General features: G+C 35.9%; 1 protein-coding gene across 1 annotated transcript in view; it reads right to left on the minus strand.

Annotated features, from left to right (window-relative positions):
• Nucleotides 1–21835, minus strand: part of CFAP47 (cilia and flagella associated protein 47) — a 514691-nt gene that overhangs the window by 324213 nt on the left and 168643 nt on the right. Inside the window, exons 29-30 of the mRNA XM_073901936.1 lie at nucleotides 20767–20998; nucleotides 10258–10479 (exon numbers count right to left, since the gene is read on the minus strand). Of these exons, the coding sequence (XP_073758037.1) occupies nucleotides 10258–10479; nucleotides 20767–20998 (454 nt within the window). The remainder of the gene's footprint in view (nucleotides 1–10257; nucleotides 10480–20766; nucleotides 20999–21835) is intronic.

The following is a 21835-nucleotide window of genomic DNA, read 5'->3' on the forward strand; positions in this document are numbered from 1 at the left end:
ATGTGCTATCCTACATTACAATTTCAAAGCAGGATACATAGTATTTTTATTCTGCTGTTGTTTTAGTTTTATATTATGGATATTATCAACCAAAAAAGTTTATTTTTTCAGTGAAAGTTAATTATATCATAAAAATGATTATTGTTTATAAATAAATGAAATTATATCGATGGATATTAGGCACTGTGTTAATCTGCTTGGTCTGTCATAACAGAATACCACAGTCTGGGTATACAATAGAAATTTATTTTCTCACAGTTGTGGAGACAAGAAGCCCAAGAACAAGATGGTGGAAAATTTGGTTGCTTGTGAACCCTCTCTTCCTGGCTTGCAAACAGCTTAGGGGTCCCATCTTTATGATATCATTAACCATAATTACATTCTTAAAGGTCTTGTCTCCAAACAATTGCATTGGAGGTTAGGGCTTCAACATGTGACCTGGAGGGAGACCCAATTCATTCCATAACAGGCACAAATGACAAGAAACATTAAGGATATTATTTCACATACACGAATAAGAAATTTATTACAAAATATAATGCCTTTTTTCAAAATAGTTTTTACAACATATATGGCATTGTTATGGGCTGAATTGTGTCCCCCCAAAAGTCACATGTTGAAACCCTAACACTTGGTACTTCAGAATGTGACTATATTTGGAGTTAAGGCCTTCAAAGAGGAAATTAAGATAAAATAAGGCCATTAAGATGGGCCCTAATCCAAACTAACTGGTGTCCTTACATGAAGATGAAATTTGGACACACAGACGCCAGGGGTGTGTGCAGAGGAAAGACCATGTGAGGACACAGAGAGAAGATGGCTGTCTGCAAGCCAAGCAGAGAGGCCTCAGAAGAGACCCAATCTGCCAACACCTTGATCTTGCACTGCCATCCCCCAGAACTGTAAGAAAATAAATAATAAATAAATTTCTGTTGTTTAAGCCTTCCAGTCTGTTATGGTAGCCAGAGCAAATTAATATGGCTATGAGGGAGTAAATGCCTTAATAATTTGGGGGAGGGTGCTAGGGGGAGGGGATAACAGGGTGATGGGTATTAAGGAGGGCACATGTTGTGATGAGCACTGGGTGTTATATATAACTAATGAATTATTGAACACTACATCAAAAACTAGCTCAGTTAGCTATACAGTGCCTAACTGAACATAATAAAAAAATAAATAAATAAAATAAAAAATTTTTAAAAATTAGTCTCTTGTAAAAAAAAAAGTAAAATAATTAGCTATTTTTAAGAATTTATAATTTAAAATTATCAACAAAGTTGAATGTATAACTTTCATACTACATATTCCAACTTTTTCCAGCTTGATCCTTTCTCACTGGTTACACCTTCTCTCCTGGAATGCAAATGCTTTACACCTTTCCTTCTCTGATCCCTAATTTTTCATATTTCACATTTTCTCCATTCCTATATGACTATCCTCTGACCCAATTGCAAAGTTTTATTCTTTTCACCACACAAGCTGTGAAAACCAATGTTAATAAATAAATATTCCATGAACATTGGCCCCATTCTGTGTTATCAAGGATCCTGGGTGTTAGAGACGCCAGGTGAGTGAGATGTGCTTCCTACCCTCAACATGCACATAAATCAGGGGGGTATAACTCACGAATAAGTCAGTAGTATTGAAAAATAATTTACAAAGTTATACATAGCTGTGCTGTTTTCCTTAACTGATATAATCTTTCTCATTCTCTTAACCAGATTGGGTACAAAGGAATAGGGAGGAAACATAGACTTAAATATTCACATATTTTAGAGTCCTCTAACTTCAACAGCCTCCTTACAGTAATTCTGTTTTTTGGGAAAAGCAATCAAAATTTCAGACCTCCCCATCGCCCCGCACGATGGCATCTGGGAAGAGGCAGATTTATTGTGTAGTAAATAAAGCTTCAACTTGAGATTTCGTCACTTTCATGAGTCTCTTCTAAAGACATGTTTCTAAAGTTTATATTTTCAATTTGATATTATTTTATAAAGAAGGGATCTCCAAACTGTGTAAGGCCTCTCAGAACATGGGTCAACCCTACATTTAAGCTTACATGAAGTAGGTGAGAGGAACTCTTGTACCTCTACAAGCAGATTTGTGATGACTTTTCTGGATCCTCAGTCTCTATGGCAATGCCCCCTATCACTGCCTGGAATCTAGTTGCCATGTGGGCAATTGCTGCTGAGGCCTGAAATGAGGATCTTGCATTTCTCCTCTTACCTGATCGAGGACAAAGAGGTCCCTCCTAACTGACTCAGCCACACTCCAGTCCACATATATTTGTCATTCATACTCTGGCTTCAAAGCCAGCCAACTCCTACCCTTCTGCCTCTTCAGTGGAATCCCTCTCATTTAATCTACCTCCATAACAGGCTGCCTGAGTCTTAACTCAGTCCCCTTCAGGGACTTAGAAACTTGTAGATCCCTTACAAGGCACAAGAAACTCAAGCCAGTTTTGACCATTCCATGGTAGAGCCTAAGAAATGAAGAAAGAATAATTTGTTCAGTTCCATATCTAATTTTATTTAAGTTATTATTTAAATTCGAGATAGTTAACATAGTGTAATAATAGTTTCAGGTGTACAAGACAGTGATTCAACACTTCCATACAACACCTGGTGCTCACTGCAGCAAGTGCACTCCTTAATCCCCATCACCTACACAACCCATTCCCCAACCAAACCAATCTGGTAACCATCAGTTTGTTCTCTACAGTTAAGAGTCTGTTTCTTGGTTTGCCTCTCTTTTTTTTCCCCTTTGCTCATTTGTTTTGTTTTTTTAAATTCCACATATGAGCAAAATCATATGGTATTTGTCTTTCTCTGACTTATTTCACTTAGCATTATACTCTCTAGCTCCAACCATGTCACTGCAAATGGCAAGATTTCCTTTTGATGGCTAAGTAATATTACTGTGTGTGTGTGTGTGTGTGTGTATACACCATTTATTTATCAATTCATCAATCTATGGATGCTTGGGGTATTTCCATAATTTGGCTATTGCATATAATGCAGCTATAAACATCAGGAACATCAGGGTGCATGTGCCCCTCTGAATTAGTATTTTTATATTCTTTGGGGAAATACCTAGTAGTGCGATTGCTGAATTGTAGGGTAGTTAGTTCTATTTTTAACTTTTTGAAGAACCTTCGTGTTTTTCACAGTGGCTGTACCAGTTTGCATTCCCACCAACAGTGCAAGAGGGTTCCCCTTTCTCAACATCCTCAACAATACCCGTTGTTTCTTTTGTTGATTTTAGCCATTCTGCCAGGTGTGAGGTGATACCTCATTGTAGTTTTGATTTGTGTTACCCTGATGATCAGTGATTTTGAAGACCTTTCCATGTCTTTATTGGCCATCTATATGTCTTCTTTGGAAAAATGTCTTCTGCCCATCTTTTCAATGAATTATTTATTTTTGGGGTGTTGTCATGTAAGTTCTCTATACATTTGGGATACTTATCTTTATCAGATAGGCCATTTGAAAATATCTTCTACCATGCAGTAGGTTGTCTTTTAGTCTTGTTGATTGTTTCCTACTCTGTGCAGAGGCTTCCTATTTTGATGTAGTCCCAATAGTTTTATTTTTGCTTTTGTTTCCCTTGCCTCAGGAGACATATATAGAAAGAAGTTGCTACACCTGATGTCAAAGAGGTTACTGCCTGTGTTCTCTTCTAGGATTTTTATGGTTTCAGGTCACACATTTAGGTCTTTAATCCATTCTGAATTTATTTTTCTAACTTGTGTAAAAAAGTTTTCCAGTTTCATTCTTTTACATGTTGCTGTCCAGTTTTCCCAACAACATTTGTTGAAGAAACAGTCTTTATCCCATTGTATATTCTTTTCTGCTTTGTCAAAGATTGACCATATAATTGTGGGTTTATTTCTGGGTTTTCTATTCTGTTCCATTGATCTATGCGTCTATTTTTGTGCCAGTACCATACTGTGTTGATAACTAAAGCTTTGTAATATAACTTGAAGTCTATAGGAGTGATGCCTCCAGCTTTGCTTTTCTTTTTCAAGATTGCTTTGGCTATTCAGGTTCTTTTGTGGCTCCATACAAATTTCAGGACTGTATGTTCTAGTTCTGTGAAAAATGCTGTTGGTGTTTTGATAGGCATTGCATTAAAAGTGTAGATTGCTTTGAGTTGTGCAGACATTTCAACAAAATTTTTTCTTCCAATCCGTGAGCATGGAATGTCTTTCCATTTGTTTGAGTTTTCGCCAATTTCTTCTACTAAAGTTTTGTAGTTTTCAGAATAAAAGTCTTTCACCACTTTGGTTATGTTTATTCTGAGATAGCTTTATGTTTTGGGTGCAATTATAAAAGGGATTGATTCCTTAATTTCTCTTTTTGCTGCTTCATTATTAGTATGTAGAAATGCAATAGATTTCTGTATGTTCATTTTGTATCCTGCAACTTTACTCAATTTGTGTATCAGTTCTAACAGTTTTTTGGTGGAGTCCTTCGGGTTTTCTATATATAGCATCATGTCATCTGCAAATAGTGAAAGTTCTACTTCTTCCTTGCCAATTTAGAAGCTTTTTATTTCTTTTTGTTGTCTGATTACTGTGGCTAGGACTTCCAGTACTATGTTGAATAGAAGTAGTGAGAGTGGACATTCCTGTCTTGTTCCTGATTATAGAGGAAAAGCTCTCAGTTTTTCCTCATTTAGAATAATGTTAGCTGTGGGTTTTTCATATATGGTCTTTATTATGTTGAGGTATATTCCCTTTAAACCTACTTTGTTGAGGGTTTTTTTTTATTATTATGAATGGATGTTGTACTTTGTCAAATGCTTTTTCTGCATCTACAGAAAGGATCATATAGTTCTTTTATTTTGTGATGTACCACACTGACTGATTAGCAAATATTGAAACACCCTTTGCAACCCTGGAATAAATCCCACCTGACTGTGGTGAATGATTTTTAAATTTTTGTTGAATATGGTTTGCTAGTATTTTATTGAGGAGTTTTGCATATATGTTCATCAGAGATACTGGCCTGTACTCTTTTTTTTGTGGTGTCTTTATCTCGTTTTGGTATCAGGGTAATGCTGGTCTCAAGGAATGAATGTGGAAGTTTTTCCTCCATTTCTATTTTTTGGTATAGTTTGTGAAGAATAGGTATTAACTCTTCTTTAAATGTTTGGTAGAATTCACTTGTGAAGCCCTCTGGTTCTAGACTTTCGTTTTTTGGGAGGTTTTTTTTTTTTTTTTTAAGATTTATTTGAGAGAGCGAGAATGAGAGAGAGAGTACATGAGAGGGGGGAGGGCCAGAGGGAGAAGCAGGCTCCTCGCCGAGTAGGGAGCCCGATGCGGGACTTGATCCCGGGACTCCGGGATCATGACCTGAGCCAAAGGCAGTTGCTTAACCAACTGAGCCACCCAGGCGCCCTTTTGGGAGGTTTTTGATTACTGATTCAATTTCTTTGCTTGTTATCAGTCTGTTCAAATTTTCTATTTCTTCCTGATTCAGTTTTTGTGATTTACAGGTTTCTAAGAATTTAACTCTCTCTTCTAGGTTGTGCAGTTTGTTGACATATAGTTTTTCATAATATTCTCTTATGATTATTTGTATTGCTGTGGTGTTGGTTGTTATTTCTTCTCTCTTATTTGTGATTTTATTTATTTGGTCCTTTTTCTTTTCAATAAGTCTGGCTACAGGTTTATCAATTTTATTAATTTTTTTCAAAGAACCAACTCCTAGTTTCATTCATGTGTTCTACTGTTCTTTTAGTTTCTATATCATCTATTTCTGCTCTAATTATTATTTCCTTCCTTCTTCTGGCTTTAGGCTTCATTTGTTGTTTTATTTTCTAGTTCCTTTAGGTATAAAGTTAGGTTGTTTATTTGAGATTTTTCTTGCTTCTTGAGGTAGGCCTATATTGTTATATATTTCCCTCTTAGGACCAATTTGTTGCATCCCAAAGGTTTTAGACCATTGTGTTGCAATTTTCATGTTTCCATGTATTTTTTAATCTCTTCTCTGATTTCCTCATTGACCCATTCATTGTTTAGTAGCATGTTATTTAACTTCCATATATTTGTTGTCTTTCCAGATTTTTTCTTGTGGTTGCCTTCTAGTTTCATAGTGTTGTGGTCAAAAAAGGTGCATAGTATGACTTCAATCTTATTGTATTTGTTGAGGTTTGTTTTGTGGCCTAATATGTGATGTATTCTGGAGAATGTTCCATGTACACTTGAAAAGAATGTGTATTCTTTTCAGAACATGTCAAGAATGTTCTGAATATATGTGTAAAGTCCACCTGGTCCAGTGTGTCATTCAAAGCCATTGTTTTCTTATTGATTTTTGGTTTAGATGATCTGTCCATTGATGTAAGTGGGGTTTTAAAGTCCCTGACTATTATTGTATTATTATTGATTAGTTCCTTGATATTTGTTATTAACTATTTTATGAATTTGTTTGCTCCCATGTTGGGTGCGTAAATATTTGCAATTGTTGTATCTTCTTGTTGGATTGTCCCCTTTCTTATTATGTAGAATGCTTCTTTGTTTCATCTTACAGTCTTTGTTTTAAAGTCCAGTTTGTCTAATGTAGGTATTGCTAATCTGGCTTTCTTTTGACATCCATGTGCATGTAAATATTTCTCCATTCCTTCACTTTCAATCTACAGGTGTCTTTAGGTCTAAAATGAGTCTCTTGTAAGCAGCATATAGATGGGTCCTGTTTTTTTTTTTCCATCCATTCTGACACCCTATGTCTTTTGACTGGAGCCTTTAGTCCATTTACATTCAACGTAATTATTTATAACTATATATTACCATTTTATTACTTTTTTGCAGCTGTTTCTGGAGATTTTCTCTGACCTCTTGTCTTCCTCTTTTTTATGTTTTCCTTATTTTCTTTAGTGATATATTTGGATTTCTTTCTCTTTATTCTTTGCATTTTTAGTAGTGGTTTGTCCTATATGGTTACCATTAGGTTTGTATATAACCTCTTCCGAATATAGCAGTCTATATTAAGTTGATGGTCATTTAAGTTTGAACCCATTCTTTTCTCCTCTTTTCCCCATGTTTGAGATATATGTTAATATATTTTATATCCTTTTTTTGGTGAGTTCCTTGACTGATTTTTTTACAGAAATATTCATTTTTACTGTTTTTGTGTTTCCTGCATTGGTTCTGTCACTTTTGGTCTCTTGTTTCCACTTAGAGAGTCCCTTTTAATATTTCTTGCAGGGCTAGTTTAGTGGTCACAAACTCCTTTAGTTTTTGTTTGTCTGGGGAAATGCTTATCTCTCCTATTCTGAACTGTAGCCTTGTTAGATAGAGTATTCTTGGCTTCAGATTTTTCCCATTCAGCACTTTGAATATATCGTGCCACTCTCTTCTGGCTTGCCAAGTTTCTGTTGAAGAATCCCCATCTAGCCTTATGGGTTTCCTCCTGTAAGTTAATGACTTCTTTTGTCTTGCTGCTTGTAAGATTTTTTCTTTATCACTATACTTAGCAAATTTAATTATAATATGTCTTGGTGTTGGCCTGCTTTTGTTGATTTTGTTGGGAGTTCTCTGTGCCTCCTGGATTAGGATGTCTGTTTCCTTCTCCAGATTAGGGAAGTTTTCAGCTATTATTTCTTCAAATAAATTTTCTGCCCCCTTTTCTCTCTTCTTCTTCTGGGACTCCTATAACACAAATGCTATTATGTTTGATAGAGTCACTGAGTTCCCTAAGTTTCTCATTTTGCATAATTTTTCCTTCTCTCTTTTGTTCAACTTCATTGTTTCCCATTTCATTGTCTTCCAGGTCATTACTTCATTCCTCTGCTTCTTCCAGCCTGGTGTTCATTGCATCAAGTGTGTTTCTAATCTCATTTATTGCACTCCTCATCTCTGATCGATTCTTTTTAAATTCTTTTATCTCTGTGGTAAGGGTCTCCCTGATGTTCTCTATTCTTCTCTCAAGTCCAGTGAGTATCCCTATGATCACTGCTTTACATTCTCCATCAGGCATGTTACTTATCTCTGTTACACTTAGATCTCTGTCTGTGACCTTATCTTTTTCTTTCATTTGGGATAAATTCCTCTCTCTTCTAATTTTGTCTAAGTCTTTGCCTGTTTCTTTTATTAGAAAAGCTAGTTATTTCTCCTACTCCTGAAAGTAATAGCCTTATGAAGAAAAGGTCATATAGTGCCCAGGGCCTGGTTCTTCAGGGAGTGTGTCTGGTATGTGTTGCATGTGTGCTGCCATTGGGTCCTGGCCACTTTATCCTGCGGGCCAGTCATCTGCAGAGGCTTTCCTTGCCTGCTGTGGGCAGTGTTTGATTCCTGGCCTGAATGTGGCAAGTTTTAATTACGTATGCTTTGGTCTGCTTGTGAAATGAGACCTGGTACCACCTCCACTCTCTTGCAGGAACTGAAGTCCTGCAAAATTCTCTGGTCAGGAGATGTGGTATGGACAGGGGTTTGTGCTGGTCTTCTGGGGAAAGGATCTGCCGGCTGGAAATGATGCAAGTATGATTGAGAAGGGTAGTCTTACTGAAGTGCAGGGAGGGAGGCTTAGTATAAGCAAGTTAGACAGCCAGTATCATTGCTGTGCTGCTTCCCACTGGTGGCTCTGTGTTTATGGTGAGGGGCAGGGGAAGGAAATGGCACCAGCAAGCTCCTTGTTCCTGGAGAGGGGTCTCTGTGAATGCTGCTTCTCAGTGACACACTAAGAACAAACGATCTCCCCAATGTGTGCCCCAGTTTTTCTTCAGCTCAGTGTTTCCATACCAGATGCCCTCAGGTTGTTTGCCTGCCTTCTCTCCTAGAGCAGCACAGTGCTTTCCAGGCTGTATCACAGCAAGCCCAATGACCTTTAAAACTCCAGGGTTCAAGTCCCACTGATTTCAAGAACTCACAAAATTCTGCCCCTCTCGTTTTGCAAGCCAATGTCTAAGAGGAAACATTCTCCTTTTGTGTTCCCCTGCATGCTCCTCTCTCTCTCACCCTTCTCAATGACCCTGGCTCCCTCCCCTCTGCAGCACCCAGGATTTACTTCTCCCCTAAACCACTTCTCCACACTTCCTACCTTCTTCAACGTGACCTCTTTTCTCCCTTTAGTTGTGTAGTTCTATCAGTCTTCAGGTCAATTTCTGGGTTATTTAGGATGATTTGATAGTTATCTGGTTGTGTTCATGGAACAAGGTGAGTTTAGGGTACTCCTACTCTGTTGTCATATTCCTATTTCTCTGCACCATGTCTAATTGTTAAGACCATAGTATTGCAAGGGACTCAAAAAGTCTGATCTGGAAATTAAAGAAACTTGAATACCAAATTTTTCATTTGCATTCCATCTATAAGATTCCTCCTGTTACCTTTCTTCCCCACCCCTGCTAAGGTAGGTGAACATCTCTGACCAACTATGGAGTAGATTCCATACAGAAAGAAGCAATGATATAAAAACATAGTAATATATTTCAAAATATATGAACCCTATTGCATAAATGATTACAAGTAACAAATGCTATTTTAGTGTTATAGAAGCATGGTTAAATGGAAGAGTAACACTGCTTATAGATGTTCCAGTGGATAAGGATACTGCAAATATAGGTAAAATAAGTAATATAAATTCACCAATACTCTCCTTAGACTTTTAATAAACACTGCTTTTCCATTTCTTGGCCACTCACCATTTAATCTCTGCAGAGGAACCACAGACATTATAATGACAAGTATTTTTCCTGTATTTTCTGTCAACCATTTATGGAAATTTTCACCTGCTGTTTTTTTTATATTAAAAGACTTAACTATGCTGACTAAAAATTCATAGTATAACTTGAGATTACACTAACAGTATTCTGAGAAATAGACTTATTGGTTTCATCCCTTTTTACTTCTATGGATTTATATATTTGTCTAGGTAAAAAAATCTCAAAATGAGGTCATGGACCAGAACAAATAAGTATCACCTGAAACTCCTTATAAATACAAATTAACATCATAAACTCTGTGGGTAAGGGCCAGCAACCTGTTTAACAAGCTATCACAATGATTTGGATAGATGATAAAGCTTGAGAATAAGTGCCTTAGATTATCAATTTAATAGCCTATGAAGTGCTTATTTTCTATTATATTGAATATACTCTATTATATTGAATATTATATCTACTAAGTATAGTGGAAACTTAGTAAATATATTATAAAAAAACAAATAATTCAAAATCTATATATCTACCTATCTACCCATCAACTTATATATCTATCCAAGCCATAATTACATGTTTAAATTAGCACATCCATGCTCTTACTTGAGAAAGTCAAGGAGTGAAGAATGTTGAAAATGAAGTTGAGTCACCCTTTCAGTATAATCCTCAGGTGAGGACTGACTTGAATTAATTCCAGGTGGCATTTTTCCACTCAAGTGGAGCATCACATCATAAATGGTCTTATTATATGTGGAAAAGTCATTCTGTCTGGAAAATTTTTTGGATGATGAGGTTGACGAGTAGAATTGTATTTTAAACACTTCCCTATGAGAAAACAATTTTAAAATTAAAAAAATTTCAACATGTTATGTTATGAAAAAATGTTCAATGACTAAATAAAGTTCAATTTAAAATCAAATAAGAAATTACAAAATTTACCTTATTCAGCTACCATTTGTTAGTACAAATTAGATGTTTTGATAACCCTGGAGCTTTTCACTACCTTGTTTTAAACACACATCATTATCTAATGTTGCAACTGTCAGGTCTGGAAGATTGGACTGTGATCAGAAAATGTAAGTGCTTTGGAGAAATAGTAGTACATGGGTTAAGTCCTGGGCTCATTACCTACTAGCTGGTTGAGAAGTTACCCAAACTCACTAAACTCAAATTTTATACCATTTAAATTGGCAATAATAATGCCTATAATAGTTTTGAAGATAGATGTCAAACATTCATCACACATGTTTAGACTAAAACAAATTTACACATATTTTCTCAATTTTGTATTTTAATAATTAGAAGGGCACATTGGCCTAAGTGGAGATTCACATTTTAAAATTAAGTCCAGAGAGCTATCGCTCCTATATATTTCTCTGTTCTTTAAATAAGACAGTACAACCTCTATTTCTGATACCTCCCACACTCAGTTATAATGCATGCTAATTTTTAAATTGAGTAAAAAAAAAATCCAACCAATTCTTGCTGTCTATACTTTACCAGTTATCTAATACTATACTATATTGTCTATTTGTTTCCTAGCAGTCAGAGTCAAAATGTATCACTAACTTAGACTAACAAATAAAAAGTGCCCAAGGAGCCATTTTGAATGGCAGTTATCCAGTTTGGTAGCTAGTAGGTCTGTATTGCATATTATAGGACAAAGTACATTAACTTAGATAAGGGGCTGACTACCACTGCTCAAACTGTGGCTCTGCCTCTTACTGTGGGACTTTATGGAAGCTACTTGACTTGTCTGTTTCTCAAGTTCCTCATTAGTAATGTACATAATAGAGCACTATATCCTGAAGGTACCAACAAAGCAAACAACTATTTCATGGAAAAGAATTAACACCTGAAAATATTTCTATAAAAAATTATGAAAAAGATAAATGATCTAAACAGAATTAAGATATAACCAGACAATAACTAAAGAAAAGGAGAAAGAACAACAAGTTGAATACAAATAGAAAGAATAAATAACATAAACAGACACACAGGGCCCCCACATATTATAGTTTTAAGACACAGATTTTAAAGTAATTGTATGTACTATGATTAAGATTGAGAATTTTGTCATCGAACTATAAATATAAAAATATAACTAATGGAGGGGACCCTGGGTGGCTCAGTCGGTCAAGCATCCGATTCTTGATTTTAGCTCAGGTCATGATCTCAAGGTCATGAAATCGAGCCCTGCGTAGGGCTCTGCACTCAGAATGGAGTCTGCTTGAGATTCTCTCTCTCTCCCTCTGCCTCTGCCCCTACCCCCACTTGCTCTCTCTCTCTCTCAGTAAATAAAATCTTTAAAATATATGTATATAACTAAATGGAAATTTTAGAAATAAACAAAACCAGTAAGTAAAATTAAGAGAGCAATGAATGAAGTTAACGGCAGACTAAATCAAGGGAAGAATTAATGCAATGGAATATAGGCCATAGGAAAGTGTCTATACTGCAACAGAGAGGGACACAAGGATGGAAAAATACAGAAGAGTGAGCAAAGGAGAGGAGCCTCAAAGAATGAGGTAGTCACATAATGGAAAGGATATTGGTTGACAACTTTCCAAAACTGACAATAAAAAATCAAACCACAGGTGAAAGAATCACTATGAATCCCAGTAAGAATAACTACAAAGAACAGGCTCTTTATGATATAACATTTCCAAATGACCAAGAACATGTAAAAATTTTCTTAATAGCAAGAGCAGTAAGATGTCAGTTTAAACCAAACCCATCAGAAAGAGCTAATATTGAAAAGACTGACAATATTAACTGTTTCTTAGAATGCAGAGCAATTGGAACTTTCATTTATGACCTGTGGGAGTGGAAATTGGTACAACCACCTTAGAAAATTGTTTAGAAGTAACTTCTAAAGGTGATCATATTTCTATCTTATGACCTGACAATTTTAGTCTTAACATATATGCCTTTCAGAAATATGTACCAAAAGACATATTAAAATTCCTATAGCATTATTCATAATAGAAAAATCTAGAAGCCAGTGAAATGTCTATGAACAGAATGATTAATAGAATATTCATACAATGGCCTAGTATGCAGGATTACTAATAATCAACTCTGAAATGCAAAAATGAATCATATGAACATAATATTGAGCAAAAAAAATCCAGATGCTACAAAAAAATGCAAACTGTATGATTCTTCCTACATAAAGTTCAAAAACAGAAAAAAAATTAATTTTTGGTGTTAGAATTCAGGATAATGGTGACCTCTCTGGAAGATGAAAAAGGGAGTTGGAAGGGGCAGGGATTCGGAGATGTTAGCAGTGCTCTATTTCTTGGTCTAAGTGGTAGCTACACACATGTTCACATAGTTATAATTCTGTCTATATGTTACATGGTGACAAATATGATTAAAATTTAAAGAAACCTTAAACTCTGGAGTTTACAGATCTGTGCTTGCATAATAAAACTTAAAAAAATAAAGGTAGGAAATGATTACCATAAAAGTCAAGCTAGTAATTTCCTTTCAATTATAGAGATCTGGTAGGTTGTGTGGGTCATAAGAGGTTTCTGGGGTGCTATCAAAGTGAAACCTGCATAGGGGTTTGCTCTAGGAGTAAAATGAGGGGTTGTACTTGGGTTTGTGAATCTTTCTCTATGTGTATTTTATTTCATGATTTAAAAAGTCAAAAGGAGGGGCACCTAGGTGGCTCAGTATGTTAAGCGTCTGCCTTCAGCTCAGGTCATGATCCCAGGGTCCTCAGATCGAGTTCCACATTGGGCTCCCTGTTTGCGGGGGGGGCCTGCTTCTCCCTCTCCTTCCTGCTCGTGCTGTCTTGATATCTCTCTCTCTCTGGCAAATAAAATAATTAAATCTTATAAATAAATAAATAAAGTAATGAGGAAACAGCTTGGGTCTTCAAAGTTCCTCTAGTACCTGAAGACTGACTGAAATTAGCTAGTTAAAATTATTGTTCAGAGGACTGTTATTGGAAAAGGTGACATTGTTAGTGACTAACTGGATTGCCCATTGGAAGCACAAATTATGATGTATAAACTACAGTCTTTTCTTTAATAACTATATGTATGCATATCCCACAAATCTGAACTTTATGTGTCCACAATAGCCAAACTATGGAAAGAGCCAAGATGTCCATCAACAGATGAATGAATAAAGAAGATGTGCTATACTGGAATAATGGAATATTATGCAGCCATCAAAAAAACTGAAATCTTGCCATTTGCAACGATGTGGATGGAACTAGAGGGTATTATGCTAAGCAAAATAAGTCAATCAGAGAAAGACATGTATCATATGATCTCACTGATATGAGGAATTCTTAATCTCAGGAAACAAACGGAGGGTTGCTGGAGTGGTGGGGGGTGGGAGGGATGGGGTGGCTGGGTGACAGACATTGGGGAGGGTATGTGCTATGGAGAGCACTGTGAATTGTGTAAGACTGATGAATCACAGACCTCTACCCCTGAAACAAATAATACATTATATGTTAAAAAAAAAAAAAGAGAGACGAGAGTAGGAAGGGAAAAATGAAGAGGGGGGAATCAGAGGGGGAGATGAACCATGAGAGACTATGGACTCTGATAAACAAACTGAGGGTTTTAGAGGGGAGGGGGATGGGGGATGTGTTAGCTCAGTGATGGGTATTAAGGAGGGCACACATTGAATGGAGCACTGGGTGTTATATGCAAACAATGAATCATGGAACGCTACATCAAAAACTAATGATGTAATGTATGGTGATTAACATAACAATAAAAATATTTTAAAAAACTAATGATGTAATGTATGGTGATTAACATAACATAATAAAATAAAATTTTAAAAAATCTGGACTTTACGTTAATTAAAAGCTTGATAATTGTTAACAATATTCCTTCTCCTCTTGTTTATATATTAGGATGTTAAATGATTTTAAGTTTCTTATTCAATTATGAGAGTCCTCCTACTTTGGATATTGAAAATATGCACAAGCAAAAGGCTCAATGTACTTATGTCATGATCTATCTTTCCAGGTAAAGAAACCACCTACCACTTAATCACTATCACCAGCAAGCAATAAAATGGTTAAAGAAGGAAACTATCTTGAAAAGAATTATAAAATGATACATTATTCTTACAGCAATGTGGAGCAATGAAAAAAACTCAAGGAAGCCAACTCTAATCAGTTATTTAACCACTTTTTTTTTTAACACTTTCAGGCCAAAGACACATTTTTGTGACTTTGTTGGACATAGCTGGCAGAAAGAAGAGGCAGGCTGCTCAGAAACAGTGGAGAAACTTTATGTTTATATTATTAAACTTATCAGTGATCTTGCCATCAGCTCAAAGTGGCAAAGAAAAAGCATCACATACACACACACACACACACACACACACACACACACACACACACACACTTTTTAGAAAACATTAGAACTTCCTACATCAAACTGGGGAAAAATCCTGTGCGAGGGAAGGAGAAATACTGTTAATGAACTATCATTTGGTAAGTGCTTGGAAAAGATGGGTTTTTTTTTTTTTAAGACTTTGTTTATTTATTTGACAGAGAGAGACATAGCAAGAGAGGGAACACAAGCAGGGGGAGTGGGAGAGGGAGAAGCAGGCTTCCCGCCAAAAGGGGAGCCCGACTCGGGGCTGGATCCCAGGACCCTGGGATCATGACCTGAGCCAAAGGCAGATGCTTAACGACTGAGCCACCCAGGAAAAGATGGGTTTTAAATTTACCTTCCACTGTCAAATAGAAGAGTTAGTGAATACAATGAATGAAATCAGAAATATAGAACACTACTAACATAATCCTGGTTAAATTTAATATTAACAGCTAATATTTATTGAATGCTTACTAGGTCCTATGCGCTGTTCTGATAAAGAAATTACCTTTTCTAAATATCACAAGAACCCTATAAGGTAGGTATTATCATTACCTCTTTTTAAAATTTTTTATTGTTATGTTAATCACCATACATTAATTACATCATTAGCTTTTGATGTAGTGTTCCATGATTCATTGTTTGTGCATAACACCCAGTGCTCCACGCAGAATGTGCCCTCTTTAATACCCATCACCAGGCTAACCCATCCCCCCCACCCCCCTCCCCCCTAGAACCCTCAGTTTGTTTTTCAGAGTCCATCGTCTCTCATGGTTCATCATTACTCCTTTTTACAAATGAGTAAACAGAGGCACTGAGAAAATATTTTATTTTGCATGCTGTCATTACGAATGGTAGAACATTCCACTGATTGACTTCCTGTGAGATTCTATATACCTACACTACATGCAAACTTCTGGGATAGAATGTAGCTTTGAAACAATTTGAGCCCTGCCCCCTAAGCTTCCTGACTGGCATTCCCAGATGTGTTCTTGGTGTGTGTCAGCTGGAGGGAGGTACATGTGGGAGCGGAAGTTTGGACTAGCACTGATAAGTACTGCAATCACTTCTACCAGATGCAGTGGAATTGTCACTAGGATTTGAACGTTTCTGTGATCAGTTGCTCAGAGATCTTCCCAGTAGTGTTTGGAAAAAATGTTAATTCCCACAATTCATCCAACTTGAAGTAAGTGGACTATAATATTAAGTACATTTCCTCTGATGATTTCTGAAACACAAATTGTGTTCTTTTATATTTTTCAATAGCTATTTCCATCTTTTGGTTATTTGGGGAAGGGCTAAAAATAAATAATATTTAGGGGCCTCTAAGAATTGAAAACAGACTACTAATCAATAAAGGTAATCCCCTCAAATAATTGGTTTCTGCTATTCCACCTGAATATCTCTCAAGTCAACAAATGAAATGGGCCATATTGCCTGTCTGCTGCAAATTGGTGTTTGTAAAGAGTGAAATTACCTGAGATAATACACCAATAAAGCAGCATTTCTGACAACCTGTATCTGCAGGTTCAAGAAAGGTGATGCATAAACATGTCAAAAAATGTTCAATAATGTTAAAAGGAAAACAAAAAGTTTTTGATAGCCACACCATACTTCACAATGATTTCTGGTCTTCTAGGCTATCCGTCCTGTAGTGAATGACTCTCCAGTGGGGGGTTATTGATATAAGGCCAGGCAATTCCACTTTCCCTGTTAATATGGCTGACTTCACTAGAATTCATGGCTTGCCCAGGACTTTGAGCTTCACTTGATCTGAAATCCTAGACTTTAGCCTATAAACATTAGGATTACATAACTCTCCTCAGTTCTAGACTACTGTATTCTTAATTTTCTTGAACTAATATACCTAACCATAGGTACTTAATAGTGCCCAGTCTAAAGCCAAAGACAAAAATGCCAAATGGTGGAGCTCATGTCTTTCAAGTATTAAAGTTTCCTAAATTTTAATCTGATTCTGTAATAATTGGCAAGTGGCATAATCCTTAAAAGTACTAGCTCTGGGGTAGAATGCTTGGGTTCAAATCCTGGCTCTGCTATATATCAGCTGAGTGACCTTGGGAAAGTTACTAATTCTCTCTGCCTCAGTTTCTCATCAGTAAAATGGGGATAATAATAGTACCTACCTCAGAGGGTCATTATAAAGAGTAAGTGAATTAATACCCACAAAGCACATATAATTATGCCTTGTTCATAGTAAGAGTTCAATACATATGAACCATTATCATTAATAAAATACCATCACAAAATTATTTTTAAAGTAACAAGGTAAGAGACATATTGCCAAGCAAGTTCAGTAGGGCATGGATTACTAGACCACAATAGTGAAAGCAATAACAAAAATGATAGGTCATTAAGGTGGGATAAATGGAAGAGTAAAACTGTGGAAAACTATGAGAAGGAAGATCAACTTTCTGTTCAAGATGATAAAATGAACATCCGTGCTTATCTTCTCTCCCTCTCAAAATATTCCTGAAATGTCAGAAAGACTAGAGACCTATAACAACACTAAAGTTGGGAAAAGAGTAATCAGTATACCAACAACTCTGAAGAAAATCTATAAAACAAAGAATGGATGGAATTGTACTGATGAATAAATTAAAATGATGGACTGCATAGCAGTAGGCTACAGGGGAAAAGGACACCCTTTTCCCCAAAGGAACGTAAGAGAGTCACCAAGATTATAGCTGGCAGATACAGAGGAAGGAAGTGACCTTCAGTACAGTAACCATGATGATTAATTCAAGTACTATATTTGGAAGAGATATTTGAGAAGGCAGGCATCCAAAACACAAAAACAGGATGCTATTATGAAAGAAATGGATGGATGGATGGAAGGAAGGAAGGAAGGAAGGAAGGATAACACAGAGTTCCTGAAAACCAAACTATAAACACCAATTTAAAAATTTTATACAGGACTGGAAGAGCAAATGAATAAGATCTACAAACATAAGGCACACCTGGGAGGCTCAGTCGGTTCAGCATCCAACTCTTGGTTTGGGCTCAGGTCATGATCTCAGGGTCGTGGGATTGAGCCCCACGTTGGACTCCAAGCTCAGCACGGAGTCTGCTTGAGATTCTTTCTCTCCCTCTCCCTCTGCCCCTCTCCCTGCTTGTGTTCACATGCACGCTCTCTCTCAAATAAATAAATAAATATTTTTTTAAAAAAGAAGGTCTACAAACATAAGAAAGCACAGACAGAAAAAGATGAAAATCATAGGACAAAACTGAAAGTGGTATAAAGGATCAGGCATGCAGATGCACCATCATTCTAAAAGGAGATTAAGAGAGAGAGAACAGAGAACAAGAGAGGGCAGGAAAGAGGAGGGAGGGGAGAATGGTCAAAAGATGAGTTTTCTAAGTGAAAGGGCCTAATGAATAGCAAAGAGATTCAATGACAGAAAATATTCCCACAGTCAGATTTTATTTCATAAATTGCAGATTAGCAAAGAAATGGGAACCATAAAATAATTCTGAAAGAATGAACATGGTACTCACAAAATATGAAATCAGACTTCTCATGAAAAAAACTGAGTGAGTCCAGATAATGGGGTAATGTAGGAAACACGGAGGTAGGGGGTTCAAAGACTGGCAACATTATATAACCTTGAAAGTATCTTCTTAGATTGAGAGTCCATGATTCAAAGATTTCAAATAATGAATTAGCAGTGAAAAACATTGTTACTTGGACAAAGTTTTTATTTATTTAGAGATATTTGGTTTGGGGCAGCTTTCTTCCTAGGGTTAAAGAGGTCCCCATATTCCTCTAGAACTGTTTCCCCAAGCAGTACCCAATGACATGATTGGGTACCCACCTATCAAAATAGCAAGGCACTCAACTCTGTCAGTTAAAAACCAGACCACCAATGTAACTCATTAGTAGGGATATAAAATAGAAAACTCACTAGAAAATCACCCAAAAATAAAACAGATTTTTACAAGCTTATATTATTTGATCCAGTGATCCCACTCTGAAATCCTTCCTATGTAACATCCAGAAATATCTGCTACTATTTACAAACAGATATATTGAATCTTGGCATTGCTTACATTAGGAAAATATAGAACAAAATAACAATTAAATACGCCCAAGTTAATGAGAATGTAAGTATATAAAGATGCATAAATTCAATAACGTATTATACAACAAATTAGCAACTGTTATAGTAAAAATATATAGAAAATAAAAATTAAGATCACAAGCTCTATAAAAAACAACAAAAATGAGAATGCCTAATAGCAAAAATTCTGGGATACATCCAACATGAAATGAAGACATAAATGTATAGACCTGAAAATAATTAAGCATACAAGTTTAAAGAAATGAATTTTAAAGAAAAAAATCAGCATTAAATGATTTAGAAAACATAGAAATGGATACATTAATTCAAAAATTTATTCATCACAGGAGACATAAAAGTATAGTATGTATAATAAAAATTAAATAAAAATTATAAATGAGAAAGAGACTATGAACATATAAACAATAATACTAGTAGTCACTACTGTCAGATAATGAATTTTAAATGTCCAATCAATGATCTCCCTTAAAATGAAAATAAATCATTAAAATTTACTCAAAATAGATACAGTTTTCAGTAGAACAAACAGCAAGGCAGAAAACTAAAAAGTTATTAACAGAATAACTTCTCTAAAAATATTCCCTGGAGTCAGATGATTTTATGATCAAGCCTGTACATTTTCAGTGTACCTGCTGTATTAATTTTCTCCCAGCATAGGTGAAATATTAGCTAATTCATTCTATGAAGCTGATATTGTCCCATTAATCTAAAAAAACTGAAAAAGATAACTTAAAGGAAAACTACAGATTTAGCATAACCTAACTCACTCCTGAATATAGATACAAAAATGCTACTATAGCTCTTCTAGCTACAGAGATGAAGTACTCGCCCCTATGGTGCCAACAAATCACCCCAAGATCTGAGAAAGGAGGTAGAACTGTGAGAACCACTACAGCAGTAATGTGAACCAAGGGAGGTGCTAAATTCCAATTTAAATTAATAACAGAATTAAGTGACTTGATATAAACCAATGCAGTTTATCTACTTGAGATATGCTGAGTACTACAAAGTCCATGAAAGAGGGAAGGAAATGTACTGTCTACCTGACCATACTGCAGATCGAGGGCTGATAGTTCCTTTATATGTACCCGTGGACTTTCCCAAGTTTTCAGATTTAAAATGGCTTTTCTTACCCATATAGTTTACCCATCGTCATTTGACAGATGAGGAAAGTGAGGTTCAGAGATTTTAAATACTGGCCTCAAATCATACAGTGTTTAGAAGAAATAAAAAATATATACCTATACCAGGGGAGCCTCTGTGGTTCAGTCAGTTAAGCTCTTGGTTTCGGCTCAGGTCATGATCTCAGGGTCCTCGGGTCATGCCCCGTGTGGAGCCCCATGTGGGGCTCCACGCTCAGCCCAGTCTGTTCGAGATCCTCTCCCTCTGCCCTTCCCCCCGCGTGCACGCAGGCACACGCATGCACACGCACTCCCTCTCTCTCAAATAAATAAACAAATCTTTATTTTTTTAAAAAAGTATACCTATACCAAAGAATTTATATTTGTGTCCTTTTGCTTTTCTTAGTAGCCTCCTAATTTACCAGCGTAGAATAAATCATTTAACATTGTGTTTCACGGAAAACCACCCCAATGAGTAGACTATATTTTATTATATGATACAAAGCAAGTTTTAGAGAAACACAAAGCTGTTACCTTCTTATTGTTTCTGGAATAGAAAGAGAATGGGGTCCTTCAGGCCAGCCGAAGAGACTGAACCAGGTCTGAGCAGCATTTACAACCTTCTCAAAGAAGACATATGCCTTTGTTCCTTCTTCAGGAGAAAACCATTGCTCATTTTTCTCCTCCTTTTCCATAGATCTATCATTGTCTTTCTTTGATGTTTTACTTTTGCCTGAGTTCAGCCTTTCATGTATTATTTTAATTCCTAAAATTCACATTTGTTTGTAAAAAAAAGGTTACATCACCATAGAGTAAAATAATCCTGTCAGCTATTGCTATTCGTATGCAGACAAATAAAGCTCATTTTACAAATTATGCTATGTTCTCAAAGAAATTCTGAGTCAATTTACTGTATCTTGAAAACAAGAAAATAGATTTATTTTCAAATACCTAACAGAAATACTTTAAAAATGGTAGAATTTCAATAAAGAAAACCATTAAATTTTCTTCTTGCCATAATGGTATGTGAAAACATTCCCCAAAGTGGAATGTTTCATCTTCAATTACACACGTAAAATATTTTGACCATTCTTCAGTTCTACTTCATAGACGGAATTAAACCCTAGATGGAAAACTTACAGAAACAAAATATTGGTTTCATATTCAAAATGACTTTTTATCCTAGTGAAGCACTTTAATAAAACAAAACGTTTCAAGGTAGAGAAATTTTCAAGGATACAAAATGGTTTTATTTTTTTTTTTTCACAAATATCTATGCAATGGCACAAGCACACCGTCATTTCAAAACCTCACAATACTTAATTTAGTTTGGTCCATTCAATAAACAGGAAAATTTTCAATATTACCTATATCCAGAGAAAGGAATATTTGAATAGTTAATTACAAATGATAATGTCAAATTTGTATCTTTATCTATTTATCTGTGGTCATCTCTTTCTAAGATACATAATACGGGGTCCAGCTAACTAATTGGCAGACAAACCCACAGTCTGGCAGTTCTCAGACTGTAGAGAGGGTAGCTGGGAGGAGGTCACGGCAAATTTAGAGGGGCTCTACAGGATATTTAACATTTTAGTTAAAT

This window comes from Callorhinus ursinus, unplaced genomic scaffold, assembly GCF_003265705.2.
Source record: "Callorhinus ursinus isolate GAN/ISIS: 27379988/994484 unplaced genomic scaffold, GSC_fseal_2.0 scaffold16, whole genome shotgun sequence".
Classification (NCBI taxonomy): Eukaryota; Metazoa; Chordata; class Mammalia; order Carnivora; family Otariidae; genus Callorhinus; species Callorhinus ursinus.